At 39.9% G+C, this 18,883-nt stretch overlaps 1 protein-coding gene across 1 annotated transcript; it reads right to left on the bottom strand.

The window, feature by feature from the left end:
* Window positions 1-3,551: 3,551 nt before the first annotated feature.
* EIF4E1B (eukaryotic translation initiation factor 4E family member 1B) lies at window positions 3,552-15,489 on the bottom strand. The gene is made up of 7 exons (XM_014051921.2): window positions 15,406-15,489; window positions 11,819-11,907; window positions 10,416-10,511; window positions 7,986-8,049; window positions 6,465-6,578; window positions 4,559-4,698; window positions 3,552-3,941 (listed from the first exon to the last, which is right to left on the bottom strand). Exons 1-7 carry the CDS (start codon window positions 15,487-15,489, stop codon window positions 3,827-3,829), a joined length of 702 nt encoding a protein of 233 aa, XP_013907396.2. The 3' UTR covers window positions 3,552-3,826.
* Between the last annotated feature and the right edge of the window lie 3,394 nt (window positions 15,490-18,883).

Genomic DNA, 18,883 nt, shown 5'->3' on the forward strand with positions numbered 1-18,883 from the left:
TCTGGGGAGCCCTGTGCAAAAATGCACACTATATAGACAGAAAACTTCACCCCTTTAAAGAAGTACTAAAGGGGAAATGACCATGAGCTTCTATTGTGAGAGTAGAGAGCAGAATAGAGCAAGCATTGCTGCTTTTCATGACATCTAAGACCAACTGCTGAAAATTTGTCACATTTTTTCCATTTAAAAATAATCCAGAGAACTTTACGTTAATAAACAGTTAATAATATTAGTTTAGATATTGGAGGGGGGCTCAGGAGGCCTAGATGCTGAGACCACTCGAGCCATGGAGGCTTACTGGGTGACTTAGGGCAAACGTTTTCTCAGCCCATCATAGAGTTGTTGGGTAATAAATAGAAGTGATGTTACTCTCTTAATCTCCTGGAAAAAAGACATTCAATTAAGTCTAAAATAATAATCAAGTAGTCAAAATGTATGACAATTGGGACCAGAATTTGGTGATGAATGAAATTAATAATAATAAATGAATCATTGCAGACTGGACCTGGTTTTATGACCATTTCTACCGAGGTCATTACGCAAATCACACCGTCATTAAATTAATCCAATTTTAGCTTCCCCAATTGACCTTGGTTGTGGAAGCTGGCTGGAAGTTGCAAATCAGATCACATCACCACAAGATACTGCAACTGTCGTAAGTGCAAGCCAACTGCAACATGCCCAAACTGCAGCTAGGTGACCACTGATGTGATGCAATGGTCATAACTTTGAGGACAGACCCTACGTCACTTTGTCCGAGGTTTCCAAGATAAGATCAGACTTGGAATACTACATCCAGGTCACTACAATACGAAAAAAATGTTGAGTCTCTAGAAAGAGTGCAAAAAAGAGCAAAGAAGATCATTAGGAGTCTGAAGGCTAAAACCAGAGGTGGGTTCCTACCAGTTCACACCTATTCGGTAGAACCGGTTCATCAAATCTACCGAACCGGTTAGAAGAGGTTCCACCAGGGGACCCGGAAAGCAGGGCACACCTACAGAAGAGGTTCCAAAATTTTTTGAAACCCACCACTGGTCCTTGGATATGATTATTCTACACTATCATGCTCATATTTATAAAACTCAGTGCCTCTGTGAAAGGTAAGGATGACTACTGCGTTTGTGGTGCAATCAGAACATTGCGTGGGTTGAAGTGGTTTTAACGCAAACCAAAGATGCCTTTTAAAAAACAACTTTACATCATATTCTTATGCATGTCAGTGCTGCGTGTGAGGTTATTTAAGGTGGTTCTGACAAGTGTCGTCAGCATCTTCATATCCGATCACATGGGTGGCAAGACACTCCCACCCGGTCACATGGGTGGCAAGCCACTCCCACAAAGGAGGCCACACCCACAGAGTAAGTTCGAACAATTTTTGAAACCCACCACTGGCTAAAACTTATGATGGATGGTTGCAGGAACTAGGTATGCCTAATCTAGCAAAGAGAAGGACTAGGGATGACATGATACCATAGCAGTCTTCCAATATTTGAAGGGCTTTGATAAAGAAGAGAGGGTCAACCTATTCTCCAAGCACTTGAAGGCAAGACAAGAAGTAACAAATGGAAACATATCAAAGAGAGACCCAACTTAGGAGAAGTTTTCTGACAATTACTGAAAGTTTATAAGACGGGATTAGACAGCAATTTCTCTGGAATGGTGTAGGATCACCTGCTTGGGCATCGGTTGGACAAAGACTTCCAAGGTCCCTTCCAATGCTATTTTGTACGTGTGTTCTGTAATCATATGAATATCATTGCCTTTGAATAACAAAGAAAGTGGGGGCAAATGTTCAAAGAAAGGATAAAACATCATTCAAGCCCCTCCCTAAAATGATTAATGATGGACTACTACTACATTATATTTAAATGCAATACTACTTCACATCTTTCTTATCATAGTAACTTTGGCTACTTCTTGTCTTCCACAAAAAGGTTCCCCCACCCCCATCCTTACTATATTCTTCCTGTCAGTTTAGCTACCCAGTCCCTAAGTGAGTTTTTGTCCTGACAGCTATTTTTGTAGACAAATCATTAAGGCCCTATTTTGTCATTTCTTTGCCACTTAGCAGTTATTAATAATTTACTTTTCCTCTTTCTTCGTCTATTATGTTAGCACAAGTGTTATTTAATATGAAACAGGAATGTACTCATTTTAAAAAGCTTCCCACCTACATATCTGAGTAATAGCGTTATCCATTAGCAACCCATATAAACTTTATGTACCAAATTCTGAGCATAAGGATTAAAGCTGCAGTGGCCATTCTCCAAATAGGATTTTTTTTTTCATAATTAACCCCTATATAACCTAATCCAATCAGGCAATCCCCATATATCAATATTTTTAGCATTTAAAAAAAATGAAAGTTAGAGACTTCTGATGTACAATCATTGATGTTTTTGTTAATCATTAAAATCCATTATCCAAGTTACTTAACTGCCTGAGCAAGGCCCAAAAGACCTGAGCAAAAATATCCCATCTGTTATAAGCTGTAAATGCTTTGGTTTTTATGTGTGTTAGTAGAATAACACAGAATGGGCCCTTTATCTGGAGAGAGTGGTATCAATTAATTTTAGGTGAATCTAAAGCCTTTTGAACTTATACTGTGTCTTGAAAGTTACTAAATCTTTGTCTCTAAATAGATGTGAAATGGGTAGCACATATTGATCAAGTTAGATTCCATACCAAAGTGAGTAATAGTACTGCTGATGGCTGATCTAGCAGAGATGAAAGTGGCTTTTGATTTCGGTCTATTCTTCATAACTTAGTGAGAACATATAAGGCCTGGAACACATCAATTAACACTCCAACCCCTACAGGTGTACAGTTATATGCACACATATGTGCATACACCCTATAGAATTGTTTAGCTTAGGCTGTACTTTTCCCCCTACACGTGGCCATATTTGTGTAGGCATTCCAGAGCTAGTTATTACAGGCAAACATCCTGTTGCCTGCATTATTCATAGCAGTTAATGAATAGCAGTGTTGAATTGCTCAGAACAAACCTGGTGTCATCTGGATTGCAGAGGTTAATCGTAGAAAGTCAGCTCATTGCCCTTCAAATCAACTGCATAACATTCTTCACAGCTACACAAGCTGTTTCAGGATAGACTGCTATCATTGCCTCTTTCGGTTCAATGGCTTTTGCACCCAGCTCATCCAGTATCTGGCAGAGGAAGGCTTTAAACACTGGTGGCTGAAGTTAACAAGGCCAAAGTATGTCTATGCGCTACCCAAATTCCCTACTTAAGAACTGGTTCTATAAGGCTGAGTTCCTTTAAGCCCAGTACATAGATTTTCAACAGGAAAAAAAACTGCACGATTGAACCACTTTTCCACAAAATTTTGGAAATAGCAAAACATCATATTTTTTTATTGAAAATAAAGTATTTTTTTATGTAGCACCTCAACTTGAGGCCATGTAAATCTTGAAGGGAGCCTAGTTTTAGGAATCAGATTAGAAGCAAAGAGGCAAGTTCTATTTCTTGGCAAACTATTCTGCTACCTTGATACCAAGTAGTTCTCACAATCCTTTTAACCTCATTGTCTAAGTCTTTTCTGATTATAGAACCAGAAAGTTACACAAAGCACATCATGCTTTAAGTGACGCTGTCTTAGCTTAAAGGTTTAAATGTGCCTTAAAACTGAGGGTAACAGGAACAATTTTGCCCCAAGTATAAATATTTTCCATATAATGCCAGTCCAGTCAAAAATCCAGAATGCTTGGTTACAACATTTTAATGGGAAGAGCAGAGAGATGCTAAATCTTCATGTAGCTCATCTTTAGCCATCCTGCCAAGGGTTGAGTTTAAGCCTAGTGAGGTCACACGATAAATCTGTTCTTCATAAGGGAGCCACTCTTGGTAGCTGTGTCTGCATGAGCCTGATAACCAATGACCACTTTTGAAGAGAGGCCCAGGTGTTCCTTATACACACGCCTGAAAGCCAGAAGAAAGCAATTTTGTGTGAGGACCATTAAAGATATCAATCCCCATTGGTTTTTACTTCCCACATTTCTTATGGTTCCTTTTAAAGAAATCCCATTTAAGAAATCTAGAGCCGTTTACAATAAAACAATTGCAGTGAAAAAGGAAAAACAATAAAAGGACACATTAAGACATTTTGTAAAATACAAAATACAAAGTGAAATCTATAAGATACATTAAAATGTGAAGAAAAAGTAAAAGCAACAAGTGAACATCATGGCCACACTAATGCATGATGTTGGTTCATTGTTTGCTTGCTTGTTTTTTTTTAATGTCAGCTGATTATATGTTTGTTGTTTTTTTACAGTTGTGTGATTTATGATTTTTTTAAAAACATTAGCTGCACAGAGTTATAAATTTGAGATGAGCTGCCATATAAATTGAGAGAGAGAAAGAGAGAGTGAGGGTGTGCATAGGAAATTAATCTGTCTTTTCTAGGTGCCAAAAGGGCAGGAAGCATGGCATCAGGCTTTCTAAAGCCCATGGGACATTGCCACTGAAAAGACCATCTCTAAGATAAGTACTCACCATACCTCAGTCTGGGAGGGCCCTCTGAAGGTGACACTCACCCAATATGAATTACTCCATCCCGGTTCTCTGCCTCTCGGGTCCAAATGGCAATTTTGTCCCCTTTGGCACGAATATTGATGACTGCCCCACAGACATCATCACTGTAGTCACAGAACATCTCTCCAATCAGGCACAGCAACTACAAAAAGGGGGCAGGAAGAAAATCCACATGAATATACAGGGAACCAGATGTCAGCATTTGTCTGATGTATTAGGCTTTTCCTGTCCCAAAGATAGTATTGATACTGGGGGGAAAAGAGTAGAATCTTGAGAGATAAATAAGAATTAATCTTTTCTGCACACTGTAAACTTAATAACGAATTATTAATTATAATTATTAGGAATAATGTCTGCAAAATACAAAAAAGAAATCCAGTATTTAATATTACATATAATTACGGCGACAAGGATTGCCTTTTCCTAGAAATGGAAAAACTAACTCCAAGTGAAGATGAAATAATAAGAAAGGTTATGGATTGTGCTGAAATGGACAAACTAACTAAAGAAATCCAGGGGAAAGAAGAATCAGAATTCTACCAGATATGGGATAAATGGTATAGATGGATGGAGGAAAGAAACGAGAATCAATTAAGGAATATAACAAAACTCAAAAAATAATAGTTATGAGTTAAATAAGAGGGTTAAGAATGGTGAAATCCAAATGAAATACAATAGAAGGGGAAATAATATGAGCGGTATCGATTGATAATTGCTATTAGAAACAACAGGAAGCCCCTGTTCATATTGTATTGTGTAAATGTGTACATCTAAGTTTTTTGTGTGTGTATTTTATATGTTTGTTAATTTAAAAAAATTATAAAAAAAAGAAAAATATTTAAATCAAAACCAGGTCTACATTCTTGGACTGCAAGAATCCAAGTGACCCACACAACATTAACAAAAAAATAGAGCTTCCTCTATGTAGTTTGTTCTCTTAAGTTGCCTACTGAAGGTCTGGATTTTCTTCTGTCCAGGTAGCTGCTGGAAAAGGGGGGGAAGGAAAGCACACCAGATTTCTAAACTGATGGCTTTCAAACACCTTTTAAATTAATCTGAAGGCATAGTGCCCACCTCAGAATAAGCTAGCGTGGCCTCGTTTGTGGAAGGAATTACTGAAACAGAACAATTACATTAGTAGCCTTATCTACTAAAGGGACACAGAGATGAGCCAGCAGTGTGCAGCAGCTGACAAAAAAGCCAACACAATTCTGGGCTGCATAAACAGAGGGATAGAATCAAGATCACGTGAAGTGTTAATACCACTTTAAAATGCCTTGGTAAGGCCACACTTGGAATACTGCATTCAGTTTTGGTCGCCACGATGTAAAAAAGATGTGGAGACTCTAGAAAGAGTGCAGAGAAGAGCAACAAAGATGATTAGGAGACTGGAGGCTAAAACATATGAAGAACGGTTGCAGGAACTGGTTATGTCTAGTTTAATGAAAAGAAGGACTAGGGGAGACATGATAGCAGTGTTCCAAAATCTCAGGGGTTGCCACAAAGAAGAGGGAGTCAAACTATTCTCCAAGGCACCTGAGTGTAGAACAAGAAGCCATGGGTGGAAACTAATCAAGGAGAGAAGCAACTTAGAGCTGAGGAGAAATTTCCTGACAGAACAATTAATCAGTGGAACAGCTTGCCTTCAGAAGTTGTGAATGCCCCAACACTGGAAGTCTTTAAGAAGATGTTGGATAGACATTTGTCTGGAATGGTATAGGGTTTCCTGCCTAGGCAGGGGGTTGGACTAGAAGACCTCCAAGGTCTCTTCCATCTCTGCTATTGTATTGTATTGTATTATGAGCTTTTGGATCCATTACAGAAATATGGCCACAATCCAAAGAACCACCCGGTTTGCGAAATTAATGGAGCAGAGGGGGAAATAGAAGTTGAATTCTGCTTACTTACAGTCTCTAACCAGAAACGGTCAAGTTCTGTACGCCGCTGCTGCTTAGCTAAAGTGATAAGCCAACGACCACCATGCTTGTTCCAGTTATCTTCCCACATTGGTTCGATACCATCCTGGTTGAAAAATGTCAAAGATAATAATTGCTTGCCATGTACAGAATAAGGAAGGTAATCTAGATGAAGAAATTTGAGATTCTGTTGCCAAAGCAACAAAAGATAAAACATGTTTTAAGTCCAGAATGTCCAGATAACATTTGGAAGAGATTCAGATAGGCATCATCCTAACTCACTGAACTAGGAGGAGTCATTTTTAAGTCATTTAAGTCATTTATTAAGATTTATAGGCCGCCCTTTTCCCTGAGGGGACTCAGGGCGGCTTACAATCACAAGGGAGGGGGGTGTAGTATCAAAAAACAAAACAAAATGTGAACAAAGAAAAATAATAAAACACAACTTTCATTCAGCAATCAACACTCGGGCGGGTGAATTGGGAACCTATCCCCAGGCCTGCTGGGAGAGCCAGGTCTTGAGGGCTGCGCGGAAGGTCTGGATGGTGGTGAGGGTACGGATCTCAACGGGGAGATCGTTCCACAGGGTCGGAGCTGCAACAGAAAAGGCTCTCCTCCGTGTAGTCGCCAGTCGGCATTGACTGGCAGATGGAATTCGGAGGAGGCCCAGTCTGTGCGATCTAATTGGTCGAAGGGAGGTAATCGGCAGAAGGCGGTCTCTCAAGTACCCAGATCCACTACCATGGAGTGCTTTAAAGGTGGTCATCAGTACCCTGAAGCGCACCCGGAGACCGACAGGTAGCCAGTGCAGCTCGCGGAGGACGGGTGTAACGTGGGCGAACCGCGGTGCGCCCACTATCACTCGCGCGGCTGCATTCTGGACTAACTGTAGTCGCCGGATGCACTTCAAGGGCAACCCCATGTAGAGCCCATTGCAGTATTCCAGCCTAGAGATCACAAGGGCTCGAGTGACTGTTGCGAGAGCCTCCCGGTCTAGGTAGGGCCGCAACTGGCGGACCAGGCGAACCTGGGCAAATGCCCCCCTGGTCACAGCTGACAGGAGGAAGGACAACACAGTCAGATTTATAGCCAGTCTCAATAAAAGTAATTTTAGGATTCTTGCTGTTGATTTCTTGGTCTGGCCTACCTAATGGAACTAATACCACCTTGTATGAATCAAACATATGAGTCATACACATTCTCACTATTTATTAAGCTATAGATACATTCAGATGGGAAGCACTGGTTTTATGCCAGCAAGCAAAGCATAAAATTAAATCATTATTCCTTAATATGGACAACTTCCAAATATGCTGACTTCCCAGCCAGCATAATTATTGCAGATAAAAGTCCTGTATTAGGACAATGCACAAGCTGAGAGAGTTAAACTTTATAATAAAGGGATCCAAAATATTGTCTCTCTATTTACCTTCATATAAGAGACCCTCATGTCACAATTCAATAGGTTTGGGGTCATGTTGTCAGGACTTAACAAGTTCTGGAGCAAACTTACTTTGAAAAGAGAGTAATCACAGCCAGATGTCAGCTTGCTAGCTAGTTGGATATGGCTATATAGTCTGCAATTTCAAGAACAGGAGAGAGATGTTATGCAATATAATTGATGGATATTATTTCAATAAGAAATCAATTGCATAGGTATCTCCAAAACTCCAATTTTTTTCACTAAATCCAGGTTCACATCACAGAAAAGCAATCTTAACTTCCTAGAGTACCCATTTGGCCTAACTATATTTTACATATTTCAAATGGCATTTTTAGCAAGGAGATAACTAATTTCATTGTATTTATTTTATACAATGACAATAAATACTACTATACAATTCATTTTCCAAGCATTAATGTCAGTGCTATTCATTTTACCTTCATAATTATTTAAGGAATAGTTAAATTAAGATAAAGTATTCAGTGCCTAGAATTTTCTGTATAGAATGAACCAATGAGAAGGAAAGGAGGGAGGGAGTTTCCCCCCCCCCAACAATGACGTTATGGGTGAACAGTTTTCTCATTGGCTCACTCTGTAGGTGTTTTAGGTGACTAAACATTGTTTTTACAGGTCCTTAAAGGGGAGAATTGGCTCAGTGGCTTCACAGATACTCCATCACAGCAATTGCCCTGAATTGGGAGGGTGGGCACATATACAAATATACACTATCCTTCTGATTCCATTTTAATATTCAGACAGGATTAATGCAGGCTACAGTATTTGGAGTCTGCAGATTCTTCCCAGACAAAATAAGCCATGGTGAAATGGACAAAAAATGGATTCATCTGCCCGGTTTCTTCCACAGTAGATAGCAAGACTTGTTCCTTTTTTCCCTTTCCACGTGGAGGCTACCAGTTTTTCTTTCTCTTGCATGCAAAGTGGTGGTGGTTTGCTATTCCAGGACTATCTTTCCTTTTCATCATCACTACCAACCTTCAACACCCTGTTCCTAGTGCCTGTTTGCACGTAGCCCTTAGAGAACATATCTTCCCTTTCTCCTCCATTAAAATTACATGAAAATACACCTATAGCGACTGGGGAAAGCACCTGATTGTGAGATTACAATCAGCTGTACTTGTAGCAGTTATTTTAAATGCATTAGAAGAGTAGTAACTTCCTAGTGATTTCTTTTTTATAGTAACTGCTCAGATCTCTTTCTCTTTCTTTTCTTTCTTTCTTTCTTTCTTTCTTTCTTTCTTTCATTCTTTCTTTCTTTCTTTCAAACAGCAGCAAATGCATGCTAGATGTTCTGAAAACATGGATGGAAAAGACAATCTATTTTTGCCTTTTGTGTGAAGTAGGGGAGGTAGGATATTTTTATTCTTCCAGGACAATTAGTAGCTTGGGATAGGAAACTGGATGAATGTCATTAAACAATAGCAATAACACACTGCTATTTATTAGCTAGAAGTCTTCTAGTTGCTTCACTGAGTTTCTGTATTGCAGAGTATGGAGCAATTTACAAGAAGGCTGCTTTTGGAATTGCCCACAGAACTGACATCAAATTTTGTAGACTGCAGTTCACTTGGGAGATACGGTATAGGACTGTTTTTGGTACAGTACTGTAGGCTCAGGTAGTTACTCTCTCGAAAATAAGGATCCAGTCTGCATCTCAAATGCAGATGTACCTCAAGAATTCTTTAACAGGAAACTAATACAGGTGGTCCTTGGCTTACAACAGTTCATTTAATGACCATTCAAAGTTACACCGGCACTGAAAAAAGTGACTTATGACAGTTTTTCACACGATCTTTCCAGCATCCCCATGATTATGTGATCAAAATTCAGATTCTTGGCAACTGGTTCATATTCATATTTGCAGTGTCCCAAGACCATGTGATCCTTTTTTGTGACCTTTCGAGGAGCAAAGTCAATGCAGAAGCCAGATTCACTTAACAACCGGGTGACTAACTTATCAACTACAGTGATTCACGTAACAACTGAGGCTAGAAAGGTTGCTAAATGGGGCAACATTCATTTGACAAATATCTCACTTAGCAACAAAAACTTTGGGATCCATTGTGGTCATAAGTCAAGGACTACCTGTATTGATCTAAATGCCATTTAGGAAAGAGCTGCTTTCCATTACTAATTTGCTTAATTTGTATTCACTGAGTTACTTAGAGAGCTACAGATACCTCAAGGCATTAGAATAAAGGAGGCCTTTCTCTATTTCAGTAAACTATATTATAACAAGTCCTTCTATTTGTTGCCAGTGGTGTGGGGGTGGGGGAATATAGTAAGGTGGCATTTGCAGTATTAATAATTGTTACAGACATTCTCCAGAATCTATTTGTTCTATTTGTTCCCCTCTGACCAATGTGGACATATTTCTGTTTGATCCACATGCCAAATGACATAACCTACTATCATATTACTTCTTCAGGATTAAATGATTGAAATATTAACATTCACAGAATAGGGTAAGTATACACTCACGCCCAGAAATCTTCCACAGTATCAAACTTGGTAACAAGCCGCAAGTTATTTTGCCAAGTTTTGCTCTTGTCATTTTTGAAGAACCACAAGGCCCACCTATGAATTAAAGGAAGGTACAGTGAAGTTACTAAGCAGAACAAAGTCAGGGAAGTGCTCTTTGAAAGCCAAGCCAAATTATCCTCATGCTTCTTAATGCTTGTTTTGGGAAATCGATAAGTGTTCCATGCTCAGCTCAGTCTAAGTGTAATCATAATTGATATTTTATAACCAATACATACTAAATTTTCAGTTTAGAATACCTGAAAAAAAACATCAGGCTTTTCTCTTTCTCCTTTTTTTTGTACAGTAAAGAAATATAAAAATGGAAGTTAGAGTATCTTATGCAATGGTGGGTTCAGGGGTAGGTTCCTGCCAGTTCTAAGCTCTTCTATAGAAGAGGTTCCACAAATCTACAGTGCTGTTTAGAACCAGTTCCAGCTTCCTCCCCCCGCCCGTCTGCACATTATCAAGATGAAGAGTGAGAGGAGGAATTCTGAGAGTTGAAGTCCACAAGTCTTAAAGCTGTCAAGTTTGAACACCCTTGGGTTTTTTTTTCTAAAGGGTTAGGGGTGCAAGGGTCTTGTAACTTGACCGCTTTAAGACTTGCGTGCTTCAAATGCCAGAGTTTCTGAGGCAACATTTTGGTTGCTAAGCAAGAGCGTTGTTAAGTGAATTTCACCACATTTTACAAGTTGGCCACGCCCACCCAGTCACATGACTGACAAGCCACTCCCACCTGGTCACATGGCCAGTAAGCCACTCCCACCCAGTCACATGGCCAGCAAGCCACTCCCACAAAGCAGGCCACAGCTACAGAAGAGGTTCTAAAAAAATTTGAAACCCACCACTGGGTGGGTTGCTCCTGGTTCGGCCCAGTTCGGCCGAACCGGTAGTAACGGTGGCGGGAGGCCCTGCCCACCCACTACATTGTGCGTGCAAGTAGAATGCCCGAACTGGTAGTAAAAATATTTGCAACCCACCACTGATCTTAAGTGTTTGATAATGAACAAATACATTGTTTGGAGAATGTGATTCCTGCTCATAAGAGAAAAAAGATCTAGGACAGTTTAATACACCTATAAGCTGAGAGCATTTTCTTATGTGGTATCTATAAAACCCACAGATGTACAGAAGTTTCGTAACTGCTTTTTGAGAACAAACCACCAAACATTTCTTGAAAATATATACAATATATCTGTTCTAGTATAATTAAATGCTTCCTTTAGCAACGTTTAAATGTATGTGTTCAGGATACTTATAGTTCATAAAAGGAATAGCAAGTAAGAAAAAAGAATATTGAGGCCCAAAAACTGGACATTGGACGTAACAAAATAAAATGGTACACCCCATTTTATTGCTAATACCTGTTCTGCAGGGGGTGCTTGGTGATGTGCTCCACAACTGTCTCCTCTCTCTTAGTCTTGTGCTTCTGATGTTCTTCATGTGTGCTTGCCTAATGTTTGAACAAATGGGCAATGGTATGGCAATTGACAGGATAGTCATTTCTCCCAATTTTTTTCCTGAAATCTTTACTAAACAATAACACAAGCTAAGGATGATAACCCCTGTAACAATAAGGCATTACAGATTAAATAAAAGCCAACAGGTTTTTTTCCCCCAGAAATTGAGAAGCCCATACATTTCAGGCCTATGTTCTTTCTTAAGCACAAATCCAAAACTAGAAAGTTTTTATCTGGAAATACAGCTTTAAGAAATAAAACGTATCTACATGCTTTTTCTCCAGAACTGGAGAAGCAAATTATTTCTCAAAGTTTAGAAAGTTTCATATTCCCAGGCATACTAAGATTTTTTCCTCCAAGACCTGTTCTAGCCCCAAGGAAAAACTAGTCTATTTCATGTATTTATGATCCCAAACAGACATAGTTCCTACTGCATGAAACATCTCCTGGAAAAGTGTGAGAGCCACCATCTCAAAGGATTGGAAACAGAGTGAATAAACAATTATTGACTTAAACTGTATTAGCAAAATTACAAGCTCCCAAAATGTCTAACTTTTTTCCAAATCTTTAGTCAAAGTAACAGGAAAACAAAAAGTTTGATGCCCCAGACTTTAGTGTCATCTTCATTTTACACAACAATCCCTAAATCAAACAGAGAAGAAAGGTGACATTGTAGATTTTGCAGATTTTGCTTAAAAACCAATTTCGTTGTATTTAAGTACAGTGACAATAAAGATTATACTTATACTTAAGAGCTAAGGAGAGTAAATAGATCTATGAAGGAAGACTTACTGCCCAATGAACTGATGGCCTCATTTTCATATTAGCTAGTTTAGGCAAGTTATCTTGGGCCTGCTTGTGTTTTCTTCAAGCAACAGCTTGAAAATTGTTTTCATAAGCAGAAATTTTATTTTCCTGTTCCCTCATTTAGTGTTGTAGAATCAGTATAGCATGGTAGACACAGTTTATATGTTCTCCCAGCATAGATTCAGCACCTTTAGTAGGCCTACTATCACAACTACAGTAACAAGAAATGAGATTTCCTCAACATGCAGAATTTCTTTTGTTATATTTAAAGATACAGAAAATCCCTCATTATAGTTAGGAATACAGGAACGTTGCTAGTTAAGTCATAGAAAAGTTTTCCATGCAGTTTAGGCCATATAATGTAGGTCTTCCAATTTACTTAAGCAGTGTAAGATCATGGTTTGGAATACATGTCAGGTTCTAAGGATTCACTGTGTGTATTTGCTTGAAAGTATATTGTATCCCATTGTATTCAATTGAATTTAAGTCCTGCATGATACAAAGCAGAACCTCACTTCCAATAGATGAATCAGCCTTGCTATATTTCTTCCCCAACCAAAATGAGTCCTCAAGAAGTTGAGCATGGAATTGAATAATTAAGACCCCATTTTGGTGAATACTATCTCTGCAGATTGCAACGAGAAAAAGGGAGAGAAAGCTCAGTAAAAAAATGACAAAATTCAATATTACCTACCATCTTTGCTGCTGCCATATTTTACACAATATTTTTTCCAATTCTTTTTACCAAGAAAGTACTTGGGGAATCTCTTTAAATCCCCAAACCAGACAGGCTCTTCTTCGAAAGACAAGAGAGTTGAGTGTATTTCATTTGTAGAACCTGTTAACTCCCTTTATTGGGTGGAGCATGACATGCATGGCAAAACAAGGTCATTAGAATGCCTTGAATGTTAAAGGACCTGAGTCCATTTCTCTATGACAAAATTAGAACAAAAAACGAAGCAGAGATCTGGGAGGGAGGGAGGGTCACTGTGAAATTGAAAACAAGAGGAATGCTGAAGGACAGCAATTGTAAAGTAGAAAATGGATGTGGGTTTATTTTTTAAAAAAAGAGGCTAGCATTTGAAGAACAGGCCATTTTCCCAAGTCAAATTACATGAGATTGCATCAAGGTTTTAGGAAGCTCTTAAGCATCATGATGCCAGTTGTCATCTATCAGCCTGTCCTCGTCTGCTTATTTGGTCTGGGCCCATCCCACATCAAGTAGAGGGAAAAATAACTGGATGCTGTACCTAGAAAAAGCTTGGGACATTTTCCTGTTCAGGCCAAGAGAATAATCCTCCTGTCCTCATTCTGCCTAGAGAACCCCCTGACTGATACAAGATACTGATCCCTGTTTCATTTGGCCAGCTAGCTTCATTGAGCTTTTACAGGGCTGGCCACTTGGCCCAAACAGTTCTGATAGCTGTCATTTGTTTCAGGTATTGCTTCTCAAGGCAATGGCCTAATAGGCTGGGTGGGGGACTATTAATGCTGTTTGCTTGCTTGCTTAGACAAGTGATTGAACAGGTAGCCATCAGGAATGAATGTCCTCCTTTTTGGATGGTGTGGGAGCAATCACAGATACTAGCATTCAGCTGTATACCTGTAGCTGTCTCAAAGCAGTCTGACTGAAAATAGCGTTACAATTTCCAAAGTGTAGCAATAAAGAATCCCATGGCACCTTAAATTAACTTATTGCGGTATAAATCCTTGTAGCCCACAGTCCACTTCATCATGTACATAAAATCTATTTAAGTTTGCACATATCCATGAGTGTATTGGTAAACTTGATAAGCAGCTAAATCAGATTTTTAAAAGCTCTTAATATTATGTCAGTATTTCAAGTGACTATTGAAAAATGGTCTTGATCAATCTTCCCTAGCTTGGTGTCCTTCAGATGTGTTGAACGTCAGCACCTATAATTCTTAAACCAGAAGACTGGGATAACACACAAACATGTTTTCACTGGTAAACGAATTTACCCATTCTTTCATTTAGGGTCAGGCTCCAAAAACCAAGAAAAACATGTTGCAGAGTTACTTCTAAGTAGTTTCCCTTATTGTTCCTCTTCTGTAGACAGCTAACTAAAGCAAGTACTTGCATCATTAAAAGTATACTCCAACAACTCCTAGGAAGAAGCCAGAGATGCGCTGCTTCCAGTTTGGCCCTGATTGGGCGAACTGGTAGTAGCGGCGGTGGGAGGCTTCGCCCACCCATCCGGACTCTTCTGAGCGTGCCCGAACCAATAGTAAAACATTTGGCAACCCGCCACTGGAAGAAGCTATCTTGATCTCTTGGTCCTCTGGAATGCAGCCCCTCCCTCCTGGAAATCCAGGTTATATTCCACCACATTTAGGTTATAAATAGATAGAATTCCAATTAAATAGAATTCCAATTAATAAGATGTACTTCTGTGATTTTATGCTGAAGTTTCCATTTATAGCTCCCTATTCAAGAATGATCACTATAGGATTACCATATCTTGCAGACAAAATCGTTCTACTTTCTCAAGTTTTCTGATGTCAGGTTTATGCTAGGTGTTTTATTTCCTGCTTTTCTTCACCCTGTAAATAGAGAGGGAACTTTATCCTATGTGCATTTAATGCAGTAAGTATTTCCTGGTAATAGTATCCTACTGAAAGATGAGAATGTGGCTGATATTATTAAACATTAGCATTATGTACCTGAAGAAATTCAGGGATACGTTTAGCATCTAGTTTTGTGGTAGGCTGTGGTCCCAATACTGGTAATCCTCGATTTATGACCATAGTTGAGCCCAAAATTGCTGTTGCTAAGCAAGACAATTGTTAAATGAACTTTTCCCCATTTTACAGCTTTTCTTGCCACATTGGTTAAGTGAATCACTGCAATTGTTAAGTTAGTACATGATTGTTAAATGAATCTGGCTTCCCCATTGACTTTGCTTGTCAGAGGGTCACAAAAGGAAATCACATGACTGGGCACTGCAATCGTCATAAATATGAGTCAGTTGCCAAGCAGCTGAATTTTGGTTAGGTGACCATAGGGAAACCGCAATGGTCATAAGTGTGAAAAACAGTCATAAGTCACTTTTTTTCGGTGCCATTGTAACTTCGAGCAGCCACTAAACCAACTGTTCTAAGTTGAGGACTATCTGTATTGGTGTCTTTTTATTACACATCCTGTTTATGCTGATAAGCAGCTCTTACAGGGGTACAGTTACAATAATATTGTACATATGTACATATCAGAGGTGGGTTCTGGCCAGTTACTGCCAGTTATCTGGATGCGTGCTGCACGCCCATGCATAATTCAATTAAAATTGTTCTCCGCATGTGCCGAACTTAAAAACAAGATGGCGTCGCCGACAGTGCTGACCGGAGAACCGGTTTGGGGGGGCGTGGCAGCCTAGGTCGCTGCCGGTTCCAGTGACCCATGCTGTGATACCACTATTGGTTTGGCCAAACCAGGCCGAACCAGTAGGAACCCACCTCTGGTACGTATGTAATACTGTACATAATACAGAAAATAATATGCCTATTATTTAAACCTGTGAGAGAAAATTACTATAAGTAATTACTAACTGTAAGTCACTGATGATGGCAGTAGTTTTTATTGGAGAACTGGCGATGTTCTCTCACTTTTCTTCTTCCAGATTTTCCTTGTTATTTCTCAGCATTTGGTGATCTATTTTTCATTCTTTGGAATGAATATGATAGTTTCTGTCCCAGGTTTTGCAATGCCTTCCCTATTTGGTGCCCATCAGAAATGCAGATACAGCAGCTAGCAGATCTGTACTCCCCCCAAATATGTTTGGTGGGCTGAGAAAAGGAACTACAGATTTTGTACTGTGTTTGAGTAAAACCTGGAACCATGTAACTATGTATAGAGAACAATGTGTCCCTCCCCCCACCCCCACTATCCATCCATCTATCCATCCAGTTTGGCATAGTGGTGAAGGTGCCTGGACTAGAAACCAGAAGAGTGTGAATTTATACCAGGGACGTACAGTCAGGGGAGGCAGGGGAGGCGAGGCCTCACCAGTCTCATGAGGAAAAGAAAAGAATTTTTAAAATAATTAAAAAGGCTAAGGTAGTTGTTGCCAGACTCTAGAGTCACAGTGACTCTGAGTCTGCTTAGTATTAACTGTAGGGGGAGGCGAGAGAACTATGGGCCTCCTTTACATAAGGAATTTTTCGCCTTTTAACCCTTGCTCAGAGTTAAGCAAGGGTTAAAAGGCGAAAAATTCCTTATGCAAATGAGGCACGTGATTCTCTCGCCTCCTCCTGCACTTTGTTTAGAGGCTTTTTTAAAACAGTTAAGCAGTGTCATTCACGTTGTGACTCTAGCAGAAACTATCCTAGCCTGTCTGGCCCTGGCTAGACCAAATCTTGCATTTTTCTTTTTGCATTTTCATCCTGGCGGACAAGATGAGAGTTGAAATCCTCTGACACTGCTGAAAGGTATGTGGGTCAGAGGGAGGGGGCAGGGGGGGAGGAATTCAAGTAATTGTAATTTGTTTTTATTGTGTGTGTGTGTGTGTGTGTGTGTTTGTGTGTGGTGTTGTTGTTTTTTACCCGCCTCTGCTGGCGCGCGGGCTGGCACATTTATTTTTATTTTTTATTTTTTAAAGCCATGCTGCCTCAGCCTGCCATAGAGTGAAACATGTCCTGGTTTGTGGCCGGGAGGCACGCTGGCACTTTAAAGTGCATGCTGCCACCCCGGCCATACAGCGGGGTGGCGGCATGCACTTTAAAGTGCCAGTGCACCTGTCTGCCGTAGAGCGGGCTTGTTCTCTGCTTTAAGGGAGCTTTGCGTGGGAAGGAGGGCTCTGCTTGGCTTTCCCCCCTCTCCTCATTCCGGCTGGTGGGGGGGGAGGCAAAATGCCACAAGGAAAATCCTGCCGCGCGAGGGTGGGCGGAGGCAGGGGGCTCTGCCAATGCCAGCCGCTGCTGCCCCTCTTCGGTGCTTCTGGTGTGCAAGGCTGCTCAGAGAGATTATTCATTTTTTGCGTTCAGACGCTTGGCTTAAAGCCCCCCGCCGCCCCCCTCACGCAGCTATAGCGAGCGAGTGCGGGCTCCGAGGCGAGTCCTCTGATCCTTATGCGGTGGGGAGATGAAGCCCGCAGCTTGTCCTACCCCCCCCCTTCCCAAGTGGGTGCCCTCCTCCTCCTCCTCCTCCTCTCCTTCAAAGACAAGAGGCTGGCAGGTTTTTTTTTTCCGGAGCGGCTTGGACCCTGCCTAGATTGGAGGTGTGGGGGCAGGAGAATATAGAGGTCCTGCCCGCTTGCCTCATTGGCGGTGAACCTCACCGCACATCATGTCATTTTCTACATATGTATAGCCAGGTTGATGTAATGGGGAAGACAATGGCTTAAATGCTGAGGCATGAAAGTCGACAGGATGACCTTGAATCAGTTGCTCCCTCTCTCTCAGTTCAACTTACCTTTCCTTTTCTGAGGAAAATAGTATTACTTATTATTTATAAAGTAATTTATCACTAATATTACGGTACTTATAAAGTAATAAAGATGGGGTAAGAATAGAATTGAATAGAATGTTACAGTCATAAAGTCGTAAGTGGGAGACGATGGGTGATAGGAACAATGAGAAGATTAATAGTAATGCAGACTTAGTGAATAGTTTGACAGTGTTGAGAGAATTATTTGTTTAGCAGAGTGATGGCAAGTGATTACATAAAAATGTAAATAAATATATAACAAATAAATGGTTAATAGTTTTCGAAAGTAAAGTAGACCTTTCAATTAGGCAATCAATAAAGTCCAGCAATGAACTAATTAATCTGATATTCAGGTTGCTGAACAGAAATTCATAATATTTATATGTATATATTATTATTCTATTTAAATAGAATACAACAAACAGAAATATTTATTAGAAAAAACAATGTTTAGTGTTTTGATTTGGCACCTCTTTGATATGGGCACAGTGCTTGAAGTTATTTATAAACTGCATGAAAGGCAATAATTCAGCTGACAGAAAGGGTGAGCTTCATTCATTTCTTGCATGTCCTGCATCTTTGTTTATATATATATATATATTCCTATTCTTTGCCAGGAAAAAAGTGCATTCCTGTTTTCAAAAATAGAAAAAAAGCAATTTTTTTTTCAAAAGCTGTCAAATCCCCCAAACACCCTAAACTCTTCACTGATAAATTTAATAC

This window comes from Thamnophis sirtalis, unplaced genomic scaffold (assembly GCF_051295495.1).
Source record: "Thamnophis sirtalis isolate CommonGarterSnake01/CBP01778 unplaced genomic scaffold, rThaSir2_p1.2 scaffold_3, whole genome shotgun sequence".
NCBI classification, from domain to species: Eukaryota; Metazoa; Chordata; class Lepidosauria; order Squamata; family Natricidae; genus Thamnophis; species Thamnophis sirtalis.

Coding starts and splice junctions, on each gene's coding strand:
- EIF4E1B (XM_014051921.2), bottom strand. CDS start 15,489: ATGGTCATAAATCGAGGATTACCAGTATTGGGACCACAGCCTACCACA. Junction 10,512..11,818: donor AAGCACCCCCTGCAGAACAG/GTATTAGCAATA, acceptor TTTAATTCATAG/GTGGGCCTTGTGGTTCTTCA. Junction 4,699..6,464: donor ACCGTTTCTGGTTAGAGACT/GTAAGTAAGCAG, acceptor CCCTTTTTGTAG/TTGCTGTGCCTGATTGGAGA.